Source organism: Artemia sp. Qi Xiang Cuo, chromosome 9 (assembly GCF_049724085.1).
Source record: "Artemia sp. Qi Xiang Cuo chromosome 9, ASM4972408v1, whole genome shotgun sequence".
Taxonomy (NCBI): domain Eukaryota; kingdom Metazoa; phylum Arthropoda; class Branchiopoda; order Anostraca; family Artemiidae; genus Artemia; species Artemia sp. Qi Xiang Cuo.
Window position 1 is genome coordinate 63,196,258 of NC_142802.1, and position 23,008 is coordinate 63,219,265.

The 23,008-nt window shown below is 34.4% G+C and overlaps 1 protein-coding gene across 3 annotated transcripts in view; it reads left to right on the plus strand.

Annotated features, from left to right (window-relative positions):
- Positions 1 to 23,008, plus strand: part of LOC148948916 (ral GTPase-activating protein subunit beta) — a 258,402-nt gene that overhangs the window by 25,639 nt on the left and 209,755 nt on the right. For all 3 annotated transcript variants that reach the window (XM_089094831.1, XM_089094829.1, XM_089094830.1), the window contains exon 4: positions 2,692 to 3,081. In XM_089094831.1, the coding sequence (XP_088950957.1) occupies positions 2,692 to 3,081 (390 nt within the window). The remainder of the gene's footprint in view (positions 1 to 2,691; positions 3,082 to 23,008) is intronic.

The following is a 23,008-nucleotide window of genomic DNA, read 5'->3' on the forward strand; positions in this document are numbered from 1 at the left end:
ACAGAAGTGGGAAAATACAACACAGTATTGTTTCTAATTTACTCAAAATTTTTTACTTATTGTTTTTTAAATAAATAAATTGATTGATTGATTGATCGTGCCGTTTTGACCAATTTCTTTCATCTTTGTTAAAGTGAAGCAAATCAAGAAAAAGAGGTTAGATATATAATATAATAATATATAAATATTTTATTATAAATAATAATATATAAATTATATAAATAATAATATGATATAAATATAATAATAATATATATATATATATATATATATATATATATATATATATATATATATATATATATATATATATATATATATATATATATATATATATATATATATATATATATATATATATATATATATATATATATATATATATATATATATATATGATATATAATATATATATATGATATAATATAATATATAACTAACATTTTTTTCCAAGTTGTAATCGTTATGTTTGCGATTTTTCTGAGGAATGATAAATGGCGCTTTTTTTTCTTCTTTTTTTTTGTACCGAACCCGAAGATCCAGTTTACTCTCTTATTAGTTTCAATTAATCTGTGGCCTGAACTAAATTAAGAAAACTGAAAGCTTTCATAAACTCATTTTTAAATTGCTATTGCCACTGCCCTGTCTCGAGAAAATATTCTTATATATATATTTTTTCTATTTAGTGCAAAATTTTTCCGAATAGATGTGAATTTTTCATTTAATGTTTGTTTTTTTTGTTTTTTTTTGTTTTTTTTGGGGGGGGGGGGCTCTTCAACATTATTAAACAATCCATATATCAGTTGGATCCATGTCAAACACATTTTATTGGCTTTGTAGCATATCACGCTTTCGTATAACATATCACAGTGTATTTTTAAAATAACTAACAAATATATTAGAAACTTGGAAAAACTTGCTTGGAAGTGAGAGAAATTTCAAGAATCAATAATCGAATAAATATATGTCTAAGTAAGTATAGAAAAGCTGTTTAATGTAGCTATGAAGCTTACCTCTTCATATTTTAGAGAAAACTTCATATTTGTGAATTATCTAATTTGGACTTTATGTGTAGGCTGAGAATAGAAACACCCACCTTCCAGACATGAATTTTGCTGTCACTTGGATTAGGTCATGGTCGTCACTGAGGTGTCAAAGGTTCATTGGTTTTTATAATGTAGTGAATTGTTTTCCTTACTGAAAAATGTTCAGTTTCCTCTACGAAGAAGCTTGTTAAACTATTAACTATTTTAATTTTGTTTAATCTCCCCCGGATGTGGCAAGCATAAAATCGCCTATAGTTAAACAATATATTTGTTAGTCCTCCTTTTTTCAGAGGAAAGATCAGAGGAAAGATTCAGGGAAGGATGTGGCAAGCATAAAATCGCCTATAGTTAAACAACATATTTGTTAGTCCTCCTTTTTTCAGAGGAAAGATCAGAGGAAAGATTCAGGGAAGGATGGGGCAAGCATAAAATCGCCTATAGTTAAACAACATATTTGTTAGTCCTCCTTTTTTCAGAGGAAAGATCAGAGGAAAGATTCAGGGAAGGATGGGGCAAGCATAAAATCGCCTATAGTTAAACAACATATTTGTTAGTCCTCCTTTTTTCAGAGGAAAGATCAGAGGAAAGATTCAGGGAAGGATGTGGCAAGCATAAAATCGCCTATAGTTAAACAACATATTTGTTAGTCCTCCTTTTTTCAGAGGAAAGATTCAGGGAATTTTGGCTACAGGTATTGCCTAATTGCAGTCTTGTAAACTGTGAAGGATTTTATTTCTTTTTTTTTTTTTTTGAAAGTGCCTAGTTTTTAGATAGTTTGTATTTATTTTTATTTTTTGAAACGAGCCACCTCAAATTATTTGATTATTTGTAATATCAAATTCAAATTATTCAGTTATTCAAATTATTTTTAAGCCACTAGGTCGGCGGGACTTCCTTCTAATCTGTCTTAGGTCTTATTTAAACCAGCTACATGGGACGAAAACTGACTCCTTTTATACATTGACGAAACTGTCTAATAAAACCACAAAAGGTCGAAATTGTTTTTCTGATCGATAAGCTAGTTAATGTGTCTCAATGTGTTTCTAAAAAATATTTCTGTGTTTCAGTATGAATCAAATTCGTGCAATAATAATTACATTATAAGCCTTTACCTACCAATGAAATCTTGCAAGGGAAGAAAAGGGTTTTTGAACCTCTACTCAGACCTCAGCAGGGAAATTAGACGAATTCCCTATTTGCCTTGAAGAAAGCTTGTTTTTAGTCGAACTGCGTCCATTTCTCTCCAAGAATGAAGAAGAGTCCTAGAATGTAAGGGGGCATTTCACCACTTATTAGACTGTTGAAGTAATATTACATTGCAATTAAGCCACATATCTTTCTGTAAATAAGTATTAATGTTGTTAAGTTAATCTTGTTTTTTATTACAATAGCTGTGTTTGTTAGTCACGACGAAAGGCTTCCTTTGAGAGATAAGGTGGGTAGTCCCGCCCCCTTAAAGAAAATTGTTGAAGTTTACTGCAGACTTGCTGAAGAACGCGGATTTAAAGGTTTAAAAACCAAAAATGTTCCCTAGTGCCATAATGAAACTGATGTAAAATGACTTTGGATTATAAATTTTTATATCTTTAATATAATTTGTCTTTTAATTTTTAGTTTAAATCTCTCTTGATCATTTTTATTACAGCTCCAGAAAAGCAAGCGGTATTCTGTCACAGGGTTTTAAGGACAATTCAAACAGTCGCTGCTGAATCAGTAAGCTTGGCATCATCAGTTTGGCATTCAATTCTAATGTTCTTATTGGCTATATGTGACTCACTTTTATCCCCTCCTTGCCAACCAGACGATCTAGGAGGACAGATGTGTGAACGACTTCTATCTGCGCTATTTGAAGTCTGGCTTCTTGCCTGTGCAAAGTCTTTTCCGTCGCCACCTCAGTGGAAGACTTTAAATGAATTATGCCAAAAATTGAGACACAGGCCTGAATTGATTGATGTTTGGAACAGATGTATAGTTGGTTTGATTAGAAAGCTGCTGCCCAATCTGTATGGGCCTGATTTTCCTGTTCCCACCCCAGGTACAAAACTTTCTTGTAGTTAATTTGCTTAGCAGTATGCGTGTTGACTGATTCCTTTTTCTGGTTTTAGATTAACGAGATCTGAGCAGGCTAGATTCGAATTGGTATGTCATGAAACACACACAAAAAAACAAACAAAAAAACTAAGCAATACGCTTAAAGCATACCTTACCAAGATAATTGTAGATATAGTCATAGTACAGCTATGTTATGGATATAATCATAAATATAATAAATAAATGCGAATATAAATACACCTTGCCATAATAATAACACGCACGAACATATTAAGACCTATTTGGAAGATAGCCTATATTGTAAAGATGTTATTTTTAATTGTTGAATTGTTGATTGCTGATGCATAACACATTCATTTTAGGCAGCAGAATGCATTTTTTATTCCATCAAACAGTTCGTGGTAACGAACTGCAAGTAAGGAGCGACCCGACTCAATAGTGACCGAAACTCTAAAAAACGGAATTTTGGTACCAATAGATACATTATAAGAATCGGATTTTTATGCTGATTTCAAATATGTAAGTTTCATCAATCTTAGTGTTACCCATCAAAAGTTACGATCCTGAGAATATTTGCCTTTTTCGATAAAGGGGGAAACACCCCCAAAAAGTCATAGAATCAAAATGAAAAGCACGCCATCAGATTCAGCGTATCGCATAACCCTTCTCTAGAGGTTTCAAGCCCCTATATGCAAAAATGTGGAATTTTGTATTTTTTGCCAGAAAGAAGATCATAGATGCGTGTTTATTTGTTGTTGTTTTTTTTTTTTTTTTCCCAGGGGTGATCGTATTGACCCAATGGTCGCGAATATCGCGAGAGGGCTCATTCGAACAAAAATCAAAAGTTATAGTGCCCTTTGTAAATGACGAAAAAAGTTGGATGGCAACTAGGCCCCCTCCCACGTTCATTCTTTCCCAAAGTCACCGGATCAAGATTTTGAGATTGTCATTTTGTTCACCATGGTCGAAAAATCTAATAAATCTAATAAATCTTGGGTATAAAATGACCCCCTACAGTCCCCAGGGGAAGGGCTGCAAGTTGTAAACTTTGCCCATTGTTTACATATAGTATTCGTTATTGGGAAGTATGCAGCCATTTTTACTTGGGGGGGGGGTGCTTGGGGTGGATTTTGTAAGGGGAGAATCTTCCTTATGAAGGGAAATTTCTGGGGAGTGAATACTCTAGGGGAGATGTTACTATACGAAATTCTTTTAATTGTCTTACATTCTCTTTGCCAATTTTCTTGTATGAAGATGTTCCGGGGGAATTATCCAGGTGCTTTTTTCCGCGCGTTTTGTTTTCTGGGAACTAATTTTCACGGAAGGGGGCATTTTTGGATTGATCGAGAAACCGATTAGGGATTATTTCTAAGGAGAATTTTTCAGGGTGAATCGTCCACAAACATTTTTACAGAGAGGGGGCGGGATTCTTAGCGAGGAAGGAACTATCTTGAGGGTATTCGACGGGGGGGGGTACACTTTACTTGGAGACAAATTTTCCCGGAGGAATTTTTCGTTAGGGAGAGGGGTATGTTTCATTGATGGTGACTCATCATTACCGACATTATCTGAAAAAGAAACGTAAATCATGCCTTATATAAAGGGTTTCCCCCTCCTCAATACCTTACTCTTTATGTTAAAGTTTGATTGTTTAATAAAATTGAAACACAGGGGCCGTTTAATTAGAATAGGAAGCTTTTTAAAAAGTGCTAACAGCTTTAGCGTAATGAGCATGGTATTTAGGTGCATATCTGGAATAAATCTGCCAAAATTAATATGCAAATTGTGTTTTAATTTGTTATGTACGGTGAGCCAAAATAAAACCTGTATTAGTTGAAAAACGTTTAGAAATCTAATAAAAAAAAACAATTTTTCTTAACTGAAAATAAGGAGTGACATTAAAACTCAGAACGAACAAAAATTATTCCGTATATGAAAGGGGCTGTCCCCTCCTCAACGCCTCGCTCTTTACGCTAAAGTTTGAATCTTACTCACAACTCTACTTTTAAAACAATAAAAAACTTTAGCGTAAAGAGCGAGGCGTTGAGGAGGGGACAGCCCCTTTCATGTACGGAATAATTTCTGTTCGTTTCAAGTTTTAATGTCGCTCCTTACTTTCAGTTAAAAAAAAACTTGTTTTTTTTATTTAATTCACTCATAAATTGACTCCTGATAACTAGTCTTGTCTTTACTACTGACTACATTTGACTAACTGCTAAGTTGTTTGAGGATTTGTATAATTAGGTCGTCACATTTAAGGATTTTATGATCTTCCCGGCTTTGATCCAATCGATACTCAGTAATTTTATTGTATCATCACACTGTAACATACACATTTAATGTATTGAGTTTAATTAAATTAAAAAAAAAAAAAAAATTAAAACCAGCTACTCAAATAACAGAGAAAAAATGAAGACATATCCTCACGCCATGAAATTAACTTGATTGGGTTCTTCAGGTCGAGCCTGATTATTCCCTTAGTCAGTTATGGAGGAAAATAGCTCTCCTGGATTCAGAAGTTCTCGCCTCACGAATAGAAATCGAAAGAATGTTCATAAAGACGCTAGTAAAAACGTTGAAGTGAATTTTTTAAGACTGATTATCGGAGATTTTCTGGGTTTTAGCATTTGGTGGCTTCAAAACTGCATTAGAGAAATTTATTAAACTGAATTTTTTCAAAATGAACACATACGAAATTCAAATTCTGGGCCCTACAGCAAGACGAGATACAAATTCTGGGCCCTACAGCGACTTGCTACATCTGACAGGTTTCTTCTTCTTCTTCTGATTTGGATTAATATGGAGACGCTTTCGCATGATCTCATAACCGAAATCAATTTCAATTAATTATGATTATGACTCACCTTAAAATAAAATTAGTGAATAAAAAGAAAAAGATCGCAAGAAGATAAATCAAAATTAGTAATATATTTCTTAGATCATTTTTTTTGAATTTCTTGTGATTTGGTCTCGGAACTATTCATCTGTTTTTTTTTTCATTTATCATATTGTGGCTTTTGTCTCTTTGGATGAAGAACATCAAAGCCAAATCAAGATATTGTTCCCTTAGAAGTTTCTCTTTCTTGGAAAAGATTCAACTTTTTTCTCTATTGACTAACGAAGCAGTTATTCCCATAAACACACTGATCAATTACCATTTCTGATTTTTTCCTTTTTTGATGTATGGCACATTACTGCCTAATAGTATTACCTTTAATCGATTATTTAAGGGTCTTTGCATGTTTCCTCTCCAATTCTATAGAATGAAGTTTGTTTTTTTTTTGGGGGGGGGGGGGGTAGATTTTCCAAATTTGACGATTAACAGAAGAGGAAGTAAAGATTTGGTTAAAGTTTTGATGATTTTAGCAAAGTTCTATTTGACAATGAATTCATTGATAAGAATTCAATGCCAGTTCACGTTAGATTTATTTTGAAATTATAAATACTTAATAAAAGAAATGAACTGCATAGGTCGTTAAGGTACACTTTGCATAGTGGAAGATTTACAGAACATCGAATAAAGATAAACTAGATGCAATATTGCATTGACGTATACGTAAAACTGTATTTTTGTAGCGAAAATAACATTTATATATATTATTGCGCTCATGATCGAATCATGGTGACAGTTCTAGTTCGTGAATAAAAATAGAGCAAACACAAAATTTCCTTAAGAAAGCAGGAATCCAAGACTGCCATGCCCCAAAATAATTTACTAAAATTTTAGTAAAATGTAAAAACGCTTTTTTTTAGCCAGACTTGTTCTACCTTTTTGAGCAATTAGTTGCAGATGATTTAGGACTTAAATTCTAGGGGAGGGGCTCAGAAGCTATTCCGAAAAGTAAATTAATCGTTTACCTTGCATTAGGCACAAAACTTTTGTTCTGACGCAATTCGCTGTCTATAAGTCAGTTCTCATTCTCTATTCCTTGATTTTGGAGGAATTATTTCAGCTGCTTTAGCCTGCTAAGTAGAGTCTGCAGCTATCCTAGTAATTACGAAAGAAGAGCATACAACTAAGAGTGAATGCACAGTTTATAAAAAAAAGCTTGTCGCACACATCGAAAGTTTTAGTAACTTTATTGGGACGACAAAATTCACTTAGTGAACTCCGGTTGTCAGCTACACAGTAACCACAAGTAGGAAACTATTCTCAGGGAAATATATTTCAGGGAATTATGATCATAGTTTTGCAGTCTTGTTCTGACCTTGGTCAGTACAGTATCAACAGCAAGACGAAACAGCAGAAGCTGGATAGGAAATATTGTAGCTTGGTGATTAAGAGATCTCCTGTCATGCTCATCACAGAGTGCCTCAAGACCTGGGGAAAAGGCAAAGCCTTTGTAAAAACAGAGAAGTGTCTAAAGAAGGCAATGACAGATAATAATACCAAATTATTGAAGCATGTGGGAGCCTGTCACCTGTCTGATCTGCTTTTCGTCAAATCGAAAGAAAATTTTCTTCCATCAGTTGTGTCGAAATAGACTTGCATTGATGGGTTTGTTTACTGCTGACAAGTTATCCAAGTTCTCTTTCTGTACAAAAACAGGGATTGAAAGGAGAATTCAACTAATTTCTCAACAAGAATCAAAGAGGAAATGGAGTTACGGTTAATACCAAGGAGTAGGGCTTCGTCATTAGACCTTAATCAAACCAGTTGTTGACAAACCTCTGCAATGTGCCAACCACGGCAGGAAAGAGCAAAAAAAGGCGATGGCAGTTCGCGCTATCATGTCGTTTGACCCTGTGTAAGTTCCAAAGCAGAGAAGGGTGTATTTTTCATATGATGCAGAGCAGAAGCTAAGGACTCAGTTCCTTTGCGGAGGAGGGGAGAAAACAGCTACTTCTTACAAAGACCCATATTGTATGTACACTAGATCCAGTTTGGAGGCCATTGTCAGGGCATAGCTCAACCAATGAAAAGTGCAAGCCGTATAAATGGCAAGTGGGTAATAGTCCTATATCTTTCTTTGAGCACCCTTGTTCAAGGTGGACATGCTACCACCCTGATTGTTACCAGTGATTGTTGATTCTTAAATGTCATTACCTTGAATTCAGTTTCAACTAACCCGTTCATATATAAACCCAGCTAAGCACAATCTAATGAGTAAATTAATCTGAAGATGCAGATAATATTCGAAAGAGACACAACTTTAGTATTTGCCTTGCATGATACAAGATGGCATAAAAATGTGAAAATCTTAATGTTTCTACGCAAAAAGCACGTATGGTTGGTTATTTATATATACCTACCAACTATCGTCAATATATGAGACCACGGGTCTTAAATGCCATTTTTATAGTTAATATTATTTGATATAAACCTGCGAGGAAAACAGGCCTTCCATTAAAAATCCCTTTTTCTGGAGTGGTTTTTGTCAGGAATGAGATAAGAAAAGTCATTCTATCCTTATGTCATCAGTTGAAAAAAAAAACAAAGTCTGTGTAAATTACACGTACTCTTTCTGAACAAAAGAAAATGTTCAGGGGATTGTTAATCATGTCATTCTCACCATTAAGATGTTTTTCACTATATTTTTTTTTCTTATAATTAATTAATCGTATCAGGTCATATGCTAGTAGAAAAGCTCATGCTGATATTAAACTTGACCAAATGTAATTAGTTAGTAATGAGAGATGGTGGAAGCTGGGGCACAAGGATGGAATGATCGAGGGAGGGATAACTCCCGGGAGAAAGACGAGATGTAGATGTTCAAAGTATAGGATCCAGAGAGATGCATAAAATTAAAAAAAAGAATATGTAGAGAGAAGAAATTTTATGGCTGTGAGGCACATCAAATCAATTATTAAGTATAAAGTAAAAATACTTAATAATTACAAATTTTTACTTATTATTTAATAAGTAAAAATTTTTACTTATTACTTAATAAGTAAAAATTTTTACTGTAAAAATGGAGGTTACTGTTGCAAGTAAGAGTTTAGCTTAAAAAATAAGGTCTAAAGATATTTTATGGGGGTGGGTCTCTGAAAGTTTTTTGGAGTCTTCCTAAAATATACCCCTATTTTAGGAGGGCTTCTGTTGCACGCGCCTCCAGATAAAAATTAGATCTCCCGATCCACCGATAAACACTGCTCAATCAGAATTGATAATTTCAAACAAACTGTGGTTAGTGAAATCCAATAAACTTCACGTTACATTTATTTTGCATTTGATAAACGCAACTCCGGTTCATTAAGCACAAATTACAGACCTTGAACCTTATTAAATTAGAAAAAAATTTAGCCTTTCCAATGAAAGTAAAGAGCGACATCAAAACTGAAAGCGAAGCGAAATCATCCTGTGTGTGAGGAGAGCCACCTCCTCCTGCTCTCGACGACTACAACTCCCCTCCCTTTTCCCTTTTAGATGTCTTGATCCCCTGAACACTGATGAAAATATTGAAAGTGATTTTGTTCAAAAATAAGCATAAGGTCTAGTAACTATGCCTCCGGGGATGCAATGCCTAAAGCCCCCAGTCCGAGGATTGTAAATTACAAAATTTACCTTTGTTTAATTGCAGGACTTGTAGTTAGGAAAAGAGTGAATGTTCGATTCTGCTTGTGTTCGAAAAGGTTATAATAATAATAATAATTTATTATAAGCCAAAAAACAGGCTATACAGCACAGTATTCTTAAATACACTCCACAAGAAAAATAACATAAATATCAAGTTTCACTCATTGATGTCAACACTTCATTTAGATATTTACATAACTTCCTGATTGTCCTTTATACAGTCGTTTTCAAGATTCTCGGGAACTTCAAGTTACCACCATCAAAATACTTTCGCCTTAAAAGAGAAAGTTGCTGACACTCGGCGAGAATATGGGCCACATCCTCAATACCAAGGTTACATCTGGGCAAGAGTAATCCGCATCTGCATCTGTATTTAGGCAAATGTATTTGTATTTAGTAATTGTATTTAGTAATATTTGTAATACGTGTATTCAGGCAAAACTTTGGGGAATGTTGAGGGGCATGTTTTACTAAATGAAGAGATATTATGTGCATTAGTTTTTCAAAAAGGCGTATTTTCAATATTTCGAGAACGGCTGGAGGTATTAAGTTTAAACTTTCAGGGCATGCTGAGGGGGATGCTGAAAAATGTTGGAAGGGCAACCAGCCCCTCCATGCCCGTTTTAGCTTCAATGCTCCCAAGGAAATCTGATCAAAACTTTGGAATAGCCATCTTGTTGAAAATAGTCGGTAAGTCAAATAATTCCACCTCCAAGTATGACAAAACCCCCACAGCCCCAGGGGCATTGTACATTACATAAATTGCCCTTTGTCAAACAGTTCGTGGGAACGAACTGTAAGAACGAACTAGAAAACGGAATTTTGATACCAATAGATAGTTAAAAAGAATTGGAGTGTAATGCTGATTTCAAATATATAAGTTTCATTAAGTCTAGTTTACCCATCAAAGGTTACGAGCCTGAGAAAATTGGCCTGATTTCTGAAAAAAAAAGGGAAAAAACCCCTAAAAGTCATAGAATCTTAATGAAAATCACACCGTTAGATTCAGCGTATCAGAGAACCCTACTGTAGAGGTTTCAAGTGGCTATCTGAAAAAATGTGAAATTTTGGATTTTTTCGCCAGAAGAAAGATCACGGATGCGTGTTTTTTGTGTTTTTTTTTCTCCAAGGGTACTCGTATCGACCCAGGGGTCCTAGAATATCGTTATAGAGCTCATTCAAATGGAAATTAAAAGTTCTAGTGCCCTTTTTAAGTGACCGAAAAAATTATAGGGCAACCAGGCCCCCTCCCATGCCTTTTTTTCTCAAAATGGTCCGATCAAAATTTTGAGGTATTCATTTTGTTCAGCATAGTTAAACGGCCGAATAACTATGCCTTTGGAGTTATCATGACCCCCCCCCCCGCCCCTGGGGAAAGGTCGATAAGTTACAAAATTTGCCCATTGTTTACGTATAGTATTTTTTTTTTGAAGTATGTATACATTTTTCGGAAGGGGGTGACTCTTTCGGTGGTGGGATTTTCCATGGGGAGGTAAGTTCCCAGGGGGTGAATTTTTCATGGGAAATTTATATACTGGGGGAATTTGCCGGAATTCCTATACGAAATTCTCCTTATGTTTTGCTTTCTCTTTGCCGGCTCAATTTTACCCATGGAGATGTTAAGGATAATTGTCCGATGTAAATTTTCGGCAGGATTGAATTGTCTAGAGAATAAATCCTTGGGAAGGAGGGGTTTTTCCTTGGAGGAGTATCCAGGTTTCCTGGCATTATTTAAAGGACGATCAAAAATTAAATTAAAAAACAAATTTTTTTCAACTGAAAGTAAGGAGCAACTTTAAAACTTAAAACGAACAGAACTTATTACCTATATGAAGGGGGTAACTCCTCCAAAACACCTCGCTCTTTACGCTAAAGCTTGTATTCTGTCCCAATTCCTTTAGAACGATTCCTGACACAGTATGTTTGTTTAATTAGAACAATAAGGTGTTTCTTTTAAGTACTAAAAAACTTTAGCGCGAAGAGCGAAGTGTTGTTGAGGAGTAACCCCCTTCATATACGTAATAATTTTTGTTCGTTTTAAGTTTTAAAATTGCTCCTTACTTTCAGTCGAAAAAACTTTTTTTTAAAACTCAATTTATATATAAGGGGACAAGTTTGATCCTGAGTCTCCAAAAAAGGGTTAAGGGTACTAAGGTAAAACCCTTAAAAATTGTTGAGGGGGGTGTCAAGCAAAATAAAAACACACTATATGCATGAAGGCCGTCAAAGAGGTACAATAACAGTATCTAAAGAATGGTTAAGGGTATTAAGTTGGAACTTCAAAATTATGTTGAGAGGGAAGTTGAAAAATCATGTTGAGAGCGAAGTTGAAAAGGGAACCGAGAATAACCCGCCTTCCCTCTTCTTGCCCTTTTAGATGCCCCCTTTACACTGATAGACATATTAAACAGCCATTTTATTGAAAATAGTCACAAGGTCTTTTAGCTTTTCCCCCGCGGATGCTATGCCCCAACAGCCCCGGGGCAAGGATTATAAATTATTCAATTTAACCCTTTTCAACATGTAGGATTAATCATTGGGAAAGGGGGGAATGCTTGATCCTGGGTGCTTCCGAAAAGACCTTGGGTATTGAGGCGAAATTTTGGGGAATGTTGTGGGTTATGTTGAGCTAAATCGAAACCCACTATCTATATCTAATTTATCAAAAAAATATATCTGCAATATATTGGGAAAGGATAAGGGTATTGACTTGAAATTTTCGGGGCCACTCCTAGTCTACCACTACTGCGGTTGCAAATGCGACTGTTCGTGACTGCAACAGTGAATACTCGTGACTGCGACAACCTGCGCCTGTGGCTGCTTTCAACTGGTACTATATTTACTTGTGACTGCTTTCAGAGAATATTAGGGGATGTTGAACAATACCAAAACACACTATGTGCATGCGGATTGTCAAAAGGGGCGCATCATCAATGTCTCAGGAACAGCTGAGGGCATTAAATTGAAACTTTCAGGGCACGTTGAACATTGCTTGAACCTTTAGGAAATGCTTAGTGGGGCTTTTCAAAGACACTATTTGTCAAAAGACACTATTTGCATCCAGGTTATCAACAGAGTATATCTGCGACATCTTAAGAGTGGCTAAGGGTCAGAATATCTAATTAAAATATACTATGTGCATTTCGGCTGTCGGAAGGGCATATCTGAAATGTCCAGGAAACGGCTAATGATATTTAGTTGAAATTTCCAGGGGTTGTTGAGGAGGTGTTGAAATAAATCAAAAGCCATCATTTAGGACTGTTATATTAGAATTAGATATTTTAGTTCTTATGCCAGAGACATGAAAAACTGGAGAAATATTCAATGTATTAACCAAAACTTTGGCAACCAAAAACGAACAGAAATTAACAAAAAAAAAAAATTCTGAAAAACAAGTTCTTCAAAGAAAAGCAAAGAGCCATATTAAACTCGAGAACAGCAAAAATACGTTCCTATGATAATTCAAACTCAAAACGACCAAAAATTACTATTAAAGAATAAATGAAACTCAGAACGAACAGATATTAATATAAACGATCATAGAAAACATATAAATAGCAGGTACTAATGTAGATGAATAAATAAGTCTTAAAACGAGCAAAAATTAGATAGAATATTCTGGTGAAACTTTAAACGACCAAAAATTACCATTTAAGAATAAATGAAACTCAGAACGAACAGAAATTAAAATAAACGATCATAGAAGACTAATGTAGATTAATAAATAAGCCTTAAAACCAGCAAAAATTAGATTGAATATTCTGATGAAACTTTAAACAGCCAATAATTACCATTAAAGAATAAATGAAACTCAGAACAAACAGAAATTAAAATAAACGATCATAGAAAACATATAAATAGCAGGTACTATTGTAGATGAATAAATAAGTCCTAAAACGAGCAAAAATTAGATTCAATATTCTGGTGAAATTTTAAACGAACAAAAATTACTACAAACAGGAGTTTGGCTACTGTCCTTTGCCCCCCCCCCTCAACCGTAGAGTTCTAAAGCTTGTTGTGTCATTTGTGATTTACTGACAACGAAATAAATTACAGATATTTTCTTTTATATTTACAACATTAAAAAATAGAAATTGCAGTGAAATAAAATTTTGAATTCCTTGGTTTCCAAGAAATAATATTATTATATATCAAATATTCAGGTTATTTTCATTAGTTTTTTCCAGTCGTCTTGATTATTATAGTGATATTATTTTTATTTTTTGTCGATATTTTGAAAAATAAAGATATTGTCTTCAAGATTCAAATAGTTTCAAACAGTTCGTGGTAACGAACTGTAAGTAAGGAGCGACCCGGCTCAATGGTAACCGAAACTCTAGAAAACGGGATTTTGATACCAATAGATACATACAAGGAATAAGATTTTAATGCTGATTTTAAATATATAAGTTTCATCAAGTTTAATCCTACCCATCAAAAGTTACGTGCCTGAGAAAATTTGGCTGATTTTCGAAAAAAGGGGGAAAGACCCTCTAAAAGTTATAGAACCTTAATGAAAGTCACATCAGCATATTCATCGTATCAGAGAACCCTACTGTGGTGGTTTCAAGCTCCTATCTACAAAAATATGGAATTTTGAATTTTTTGCCAGAAGAAAGATCACGGATGCGTGTTTATTTGTTTTTTTTTTCCCAGGGGTGATCGTATCGACCCTGCGATCCTAGAATATCGTGAGAGGGCCCATTCGAACGAAAATCAAATTCTAGTGCCCTTTTTAAGTGACAAAAAAAATGGAGGGCAACTAGGCCCCCTCCCACGCTCATTTTTTTCCTAAAGTCACCCGATCAGAATTTTGAGATTGCCATTTTGTTCAGCATGGTCGAAAATATGATAACTATGTCTTTTAGAATGACTTAGTCCCCCGAAGTCTCCGGGGAGAGGGCTGAAAGTTATGAACTTTACCCAATGTTTAACATATAGTATTGGTTATTGGGAAGTATATAGAAGTTTTTAGGAGGGATTTTTTCTGATAGTGGGGGGGGGTCTGGGGTTATGTTGGAGGATCTTTCCATGAAGGAAGTTTTCATGGGGGAAGGGACATTGCTATGAAGGAGGCGTTGGACTTGCCATCATTATTTAAAAAAAAGATCCGAAATTAAATATAAAAAAAAACAAGTTTTTCAACTAAAAGTAAGCAGCAGCATTAGAACTTAAAACGAGTATAAAGTACTACGTATTTGATTGAATTAACCCCTTAGTCATTACCTCACCTTTTAAGCAGGAGATCTTTTAGTATTTTCATAATAGCTATTTTTTCTAAATAACGGCCTTTGTGATTAAGGGGTCATTTTTAAAGTATTAGAACAAAATTTGAACTTTAGCTTAAAGAGCGAGGTATTGAATAGGGGGTGGACCCCCTAATATACGTATTAGAAATATATGAATATAGAAGATCGTTACGTAAGTTAATTTGTAAGTTACGTATATTTATTACTGATAAAAACACTCGTAAATAAAATTAAACAAGTTTCGAGAAAGTCATTTAACCAAATAAAAGTAAAATTTATATGCAAATTGTGTTTTAATTATTCATGTACGGTGAGCCAAAATCAAAATATGCATTAATTTAAAAACGTTCAAAAATTCAATAAAAAAAACAAGTTTTTGTAACTGAAAGTAAGGAGCGACGTTAAAACTTAAAACAAACAGAAATTACTCCGTGTATGAAAGGGACTGTCTCCTTCTCAATGCCTCGGTCCTTACGCTAAAGTTTGACTTTCTCACAACTCTATTTTTTTTAAACAATAAAAAACCTTAGTTTAAAGAGCGAGGCATTGAGGAGGGGGCAGCCCCTTCCATATACGGAATAATTTCTGTTCGTTTTAAGTTTTAACGTCATTCCTTACTTTTAGTTACAAAAACTTGTTTTTTTTATTTAATTCAATAAAAGGCAAATGACGCAATGACCTTTTTTAATTGCTACAAACTCCTGCTTGTTTAAGTTTTGTTCGTTTGAAGTTTGAACATTCAGTTAAATTTTTACTCGTTTTAAGATTCATTTATTTATCTATGTTAGTATCTGCTTTTTTAATTTCTGTTCGCTTTGATTTCATTTATTCTTTAATAGTAATTTTTGGTCGTTTTGAGTTTGAATGTATTTCTGATAATATTAAGTTTAATATGGCTCTTTTCTTTTCTTTGAAAAATATTCTTTTTGGGAAAGTTCTTTTTACTTAATGATGAAAAAATTGTATTTGATAATTTGAATAAGAAATGCCCAGCAATTTGGAAGCAGTTAAGATTTGGGGGCCAGGCCCCGTGGTAAGATAAGATAAAATATTTGTTTCAAAAACCTGTCGAACTAAACTTACACAAATACAAATCAGAAAAAAATTAAAAGGGACATTAAAAAAGGTGGGGGGGCGAATAAGCGAATAAATACAAACAAGAACGAGACATAAATACATATAAATTAAAAGGGGCACTAAAAAGTGTCAATAATTCAACTATACGAAGTCAATAAAAGAGTTGAAAAGATAAAGACTGGTCAAGAAAGAGGGGGGGGGGGCAAAAATAAATAAATAAGCAACAAAAAAAGAGAACGAAATATAAAATATATAAGAATTACAGGGGAACTTAAAAAAAAAGAGAAGGGACAAGCAAATGGGTGCAATAACCTGGGCGGCACCATCAGCTAATAATAATAATAATAATAATAAAAAAAGAAACTAGTGGGACAATTTATTCATTTTTTCTATAATGAAGGGGATAAAAGTTCTTTTGTATCTGGAAGTAACGCAGGGAATGGGGGACAAAACAGGGATGGGCTCAGAAAGCAGCTCGAGGCGGCCGTAATCTGGATGGGGAGTGACGTTTGGGGAAAATACTTGCTGTCCGAGGGTTTGTTATTGCATTTTTTCAAATCGGAGGCACAACGAAACCCTCCTTCGCTCCAGGGTTTCCAGATTAGCTTTTTTTAGGAGCAGAGAGTATGGCACCTTGCCTTCTTTGAAAATTATTCGCAAGGCTCTTTTTTGAATTGATTCGATTTTTTCCGATTCTTCACGAGAGATACCAGGAAGCCAAACTGGAGAAGCATATTCTAGATGCGGGCGGACAAAAGACTTGTAAATCCTTAAGGAGTGGGAAGGGGCGCTGAATTTATTTAGGAGCTTAAGGAGGGCGATATACACATTAGCTCTATGGATGACGCAGGGTATCCTCCCTGCGTACGGCCCTAGTAGCCATATATCTGGCAGAAAATTCTATTTTGCTTCTCTGTTCAGTAGCTTACGACGCCATAGAACTGAGGTATTACGTAGAACGTAGAACGTAAGTATTACTTCAAGAGCTTTTCAGCTCTAGCTTTTCAGATTTTCACGCAAAAAATTATCGCCTAAATAATTAAATCTCTTACGTGCCAAAGCCTCTAAATTTACCAAAAATAATGTAGAATGAACCTATAAAACCTATTGATTTTAAAGGGGTTGGCAAGTTTGGCTCGATGGATCACATTACCGTCTTTTGGGATTTCTCTTTTTTATATCCTAAAGTATATTGTACCCATATTTGGCAGAAAATTCTGTTTTACTGTCTCATTTTGGATAATTTAGGATGCTGATCTTATTCCAAGAGCGTGTAAAGCTCCAAGTAGATGTTTACTTAAGGCGGTGTCCAAAAAATATTGCTGACCTGGGACCTTAGAAGAAATAAGCCTGGAACCACTGAATGGGATTAAAGAAGTAATAACTTTTATGGTTACTACTGTTGCAGTTTGGGGCTAAAAAAAAACTCTCCTGAGACAAAGCAGGGCATGACCAAGAAAAATCAGTTGCTATTCACATTTAAATTTAGAAAAAGGGCATGTGTTTGTTAATAACTCTGTTATTATGTGTATTGTCATGTGTTTAATTGCTTAAAATTTGTTGTTTTTTGAGAAATCCACACAAAGCTATTTAAAAATTTCAAGAGGTATAATAAGATGATCTGATCTTTTTTAAAGGCATTCGAAACAATGGGGTTGTGCTCCCTAGATTTCGAAAAATAGTTAGTTTTTTTTTGTTTTTTTTGTGATATTTTCATTAAAATACCTTGTTTGGTTTTTTCATTGGAAAAATGCAAACATAAATAATCATAAATAAACATAAATAAACATAAAAATAAACATAAAAAAAATAAACATAAACATTAATAAACATACTCTTAAACATAAATAAACATAAACATAAATGCAAACATAAAGAAAAGGCAAACATAAATAATCTCTTATGGAAAAATTGAAGATGACGGAATAATAATATATTTTGACATTCAGTTGTATAATCGAACTCAACGTTATTTGTTGTAATCAACATTTTAATAAAGTTTAGATACATTTTTTTTCGAATGCAACTACTGCTACTATTATCGACGATTTGTTGCGGCACCAAAACTGCCTAAGGCCAAATCAACTGGCGTAGAGCAAAAGAGACAATCGGATTTGAAGTTGAAGTTTCCAGATAAACGGGGAGATCTTTGCCTCTGACTTTGTTTTACCAGCGGCAATGCTGACAAGTACGTTTCAGTAGATTTCTCGTTTTTGAAGCCAGACCTGGATGACTTATGGACCCCCAGAAAGAAAACCTGATCTTTTTTTAAAAGATCATGACTTATGAACAGGTCCCTATTAGTAGTAACCTATGGCACAGTTTAAACAGTACATTTCAACCGTACATCTCAACCGTACATTCAACCCTACAAGAATATGGTCAAAAGTGTAATAGATTGAAAACGTACATGAAAATATACACATGACTTGCGCAAGGAAAAGCCATGCCTGAGACACTACACTCACGCGGGAATATTTTAAACTTGGCAATGTATAATGTAGTCAAGCATGTTTTGAGAGTTTGGTCGTAATAATATAATTTAAAGCAAACAGGTTTTTTTTCTGTTTTTATTGTCAATTGCACAATGAATGTACGTCATGAATTCACGTGTACATTCTTAAAAAAAAACTGGTATGATATAAAGTGGTCAGACATGTTTTGGGAGCACACACGAAATTATGTAACTCAACATCCGTTTTTATTCATCCTTGAAACCCCGTATAAAATGGTCATGTATTGGAATTTAATTTTCATTATGTTTTAGCATATGGAGCATAGTACACCGGATTCTATTAAATCTGAAACAATAGATATTTCTATTTTCAATGTGAGTACACTTTCATTCTTTATTTTCCAAAAAAAATCGTTTTACTAGTAAATTCAAATTTCAAGGGGACCTAGCCCCCCGCCCCCCACCCCCCCAACAATAAAAACCGATACAATAGTATACTCGTTGGAAAACGCAAAGTACGCTTTTTTCCTCTATGTAAACAAAAACCACCCCCACCCAGCTCTATAGAAAAAGTTATTTAGTTACAAAAATTTCCTTTTTTTCCAGTTATAAAAAATGCGTTTTCTTTAACAGCTTAAATTGAAATCTTCGGTGTTATAAAGGAAGTGACAGTTTTGGGAATCAAATTTCACACGCTCTTGCTATCACAGAGATTAAAACCATATGTGTTTATAATTACAGAAAAGGGTCCTTTTTTGGAACCAAACTTCAACGTGTCGTATCTGAAAACAAAAGCTTGGTGATTAAAACGGGCTTTGTCTAATTCTAGCCAAAACTCAGAATTAATAGGGGGCAAGATGGAACGATGCCACATTCTGTGTGTTTTTATCTAAGCCTTTCAAAAACCCTTATTAGCTCAGATTTTATAGTAATAGTTTTATTTTTCGATCCGAAAATAGACTAAAGTTTCAGATTTGAACCAAAGAATTGTATTCTCCATAATTTTTTTACATCTTTGAAAACCATTAACGATAACAAAAATGTTTTCGACCAGATGAGTTTTTGAAAAGCACATTCAGCATGGCGTGCGCTATTTTTTTTATCATGAACCCTTTAGAGACCAATTTGATCAACTTGGAGAAAGTTCAAATAGAATAGATAGGTATATTGATATTAGTGCGTAAACTACAAACTGACAAAAAAATATCCAGAACTTTTTTTTTCTTATAGCCTTGACTTTGAAGACATTTGTTCATCTTAATTGGCTTTAGAAATATCATGCAAAATAAAACTAGTGAAATAATTTAGGTCGTATGAAAAATTTAATTTATTTTTTTTAATTCAGTAGTTTTTTAGTAAGGACACTCAATATCCTAAAAGCGTTTGATTAAAACTTCTACCTTGAACATCGATGTTGTTAGCAGAATTTCAAAAGGATCATTTATGAGTGCTGGCGTATCTGATGAAATAATTTAGGTCGTATGATAAATTTAATTAATTCATTTTTTAATACGGTAGTTTTTCAGTAAGGACATTCGATATCCTAAAAGTGTTTGATTCAAACTTTTACCTCAGGAATGGAATTGTCTTGAGGGGGGAATTTTCCATGGAAGAGGTGGAGGGCATTTTTACGTGAAAACAACTTCAACCGTGCCCAGCCTCCCGCGATCAGAAATTAAATTATAAAAAAAGATTCTTCAACTGAAAGTAAGGAGCAACATCAAAACTTAAAAACGGACAGAAAATAAAGGCTGTTTCCAAAAGATTTAGGATTCATTAACTTTAGTGCTATCAGTCAAAAGCTATGGGTTTGAGAAAATTGTCTGATTATCGAAAAATGAAGAAACACCTTCCAAAAGTCAACAGGAATGGGATTGTCTTGAGGGGGAATTTTACATGGAAGAGGTTGAGAGTATTTCTACGTTGAAACAACTTCAACCGTGCCCAGCCTCCCCGTAAGCAGAAATTAAATTATAAAAAAAAGTTACTGCAACTGAAAGTAAGGAGAAACATCAAAACTTAAACACGGACCGAAAATAGAGGCTGTTTGCAAAAAATTTAGGATTCATTAACCTTAGTGTTGCCAGTCAAAAGCTATGAACTTGAGGAAATTGCCTGATTATCGAAAAAAATGGAGAAACACCCTCCAAAAGTCGACAGGAATGGGATTGTCTTGAGGGGGAATTTTTCATGGAAGAGGGGAAGGATATTTTTACATGAAAACAACTTCAACCGTGCCCAGCTCCCCGCGATCAGAAATTAAATTATAAAAAAGTTTCTTCACCTCTTGAATACACAATACCGAAATTTCATTCAACTTTCATGTAAGAAAATTATCGAAAATACAATTCTCTAGTTCAAATGTGAAACTTAAGTCCAGTTTTGGATACTCATAATGATGAGGACTGATGATTCTAATTCAAATTTTTTTTTCATAAAAACATACTATTTTTTTTTAATCTTCGAAATTATTCAACTTTATTTTTTTATTTTATTATTTTTTTTGTATGTATCGTAAAATGACAAAATATGCTTACGGTTCTAACAATTGTACTCTATGATTTCTCAGAGACACGATGCGGCTTTCCCACTGGTACTCTATGGCCGGTTATCGACACTAACTAGTTTATTGCATGTGTTAAATCAGTATTTTTTACGCAGTGGAACGATAAACACATAAGTCATATCTTTAAAAAAAAGTGAAGATGGAACATTTTAATAAAGTTTGTTCACATGACAATGTTATTGTAGCATTAAATGCCAACAAGGAGAAGTATTTAAACTATGAAACAAGTACAAGTGGTAGCACTATTGGAAATGTATGCATGCATTATTATGACAGTAAGGAAGTAAATTTCTTTGGAATACCGAAAAGATTCCATTGTAAAAATGTTGGATATGTGAGATTGAAATCTCCGAAGATGATTGCACTCAAAGAGAATGCCAACATAAAGATAATCGTTGATGACAGAGGACAACTCCTTGCTACTGTTGCAGGTAACACATTACCTACTGATACATGCAATCGTCATCTTTTAGGTATTAGCATTCATCGGAAGGTCAATAAAAGAAAGGCATACTCTTCTACGAATAACGTAAACCATATCTTGGCTACGTGCTGAAACTGTTACCAGTGTAAAAATAATGTAATAAGAGACAGTGAAATTGCCAAAACAATAAAAAGAGCATTGTCAGAAACTATCACTATGGAATATCAAGATGAATTGATGAAAAAACAAAGCGCCGGCAAACGTTACTACCATTAATCAAACAGTCGAAGAATCAAATAATAGCAAAGATGAAACGTATATTTAACCTGTTGGTGACACACCAGTAAAAATTGTGCATGACTCAAAATGGAATAATGATTATTCTACCGATTACGAGTTAAGAGAAGACAATAGCTACAATATCAAGAGAGAACATGTTTAACTATTTTATGGAACAGATTCAAAATGTCCAAAGTTGATCATTGATATTAATAATGTATCATATTATATTTTTGTATTAATATTCTACATGGCGTTATTTCATTAAAAGTATAGTATGCATTACATTGTTACGTGTTCATTATTTTTAGTGTAAGCTAGCATATCAAACGTATAGAATGTCTATTAAAACATTGGAGATGTAAGAAATGGAATTCGCATACATCTATTGTCAGACACATGGGATAACATTGTTCTCTAAACGGTTCATGATAAAAAAATAGTTTGGGACAAGAAAAAAAAAACCTAAAATAATGTCGTGGAATCATTTTCAACACTCAGAGCAGGGGGGTGTTGGGATTGGATCATAGAGAAACATCGAATTTACTTTTTTTTTAATGTGACTCAAAGACGTTTCGTTCTTTTCATTCTATTTGAACTTTCTCCAAGTTGATCAAATTTATCTCTAAACGGTTCATGATAAAGAAATAGTTTGGGACAAGAAAAAAGGTATGTGTGTGTGTGTGTGTGTGTGTGTGTGTGTGTGTGTGTGTGTGTGTGTGTGTGTGTGTGTGTGTGTGTGTGTGTGTGTGTGTGTGTGTGTGTGTGTGTGTGTGTGTGTGTGTGTGTGTGTGTGTGTGTGTGTGTGTGTGTGTGTGTGTGTGTGTGTGTGTGTGTGTGTGTGTGTGTGTGTGTGTGTGTGTGTGTGTGTGTGTGTGTGTGTGTGTGTGTGTGTGTGTGTGTGTGTGTGTGTGTGTGTGTGTGTGTGTGTGTGTGTGTGTGTGTGTGTGTGTGTGTGTGTGTGTGTGTGTGTGTGTGTGTGTGTGTGTGTGTGTGTGTGTGTGTGTGTGTGTGTGTGTGTGTGTGTGTGTGTGTGTGTGTGTGTGTGTGTGTGTGTGTGTGTGTGTGTGTGTGTGTGTGTGTGTGTGTGTGTGTGTGTGTGTGTGTGTGTGTGTGTGTGTGTGTGTGTGTGTGTGTGTGTGTGTGTGTGTGTGTGTGTGTGTGTGTGTGTGTGTGTGTGTGTGTGTGTGTGTGTGTGTGTGTGTGTGTGTGTGTGTGTGTGTGTGTGTGTGTGTGTGTGTGTGTGTGTGTGTGTGTGTGTGTGTGTGTGTGTGTGTGTGTGTGTGTGTGTGTGTGTGTGTGTGTGTGTGTGTGTGTGTGTGTGTGTGTGTGTGTGTGTGTGT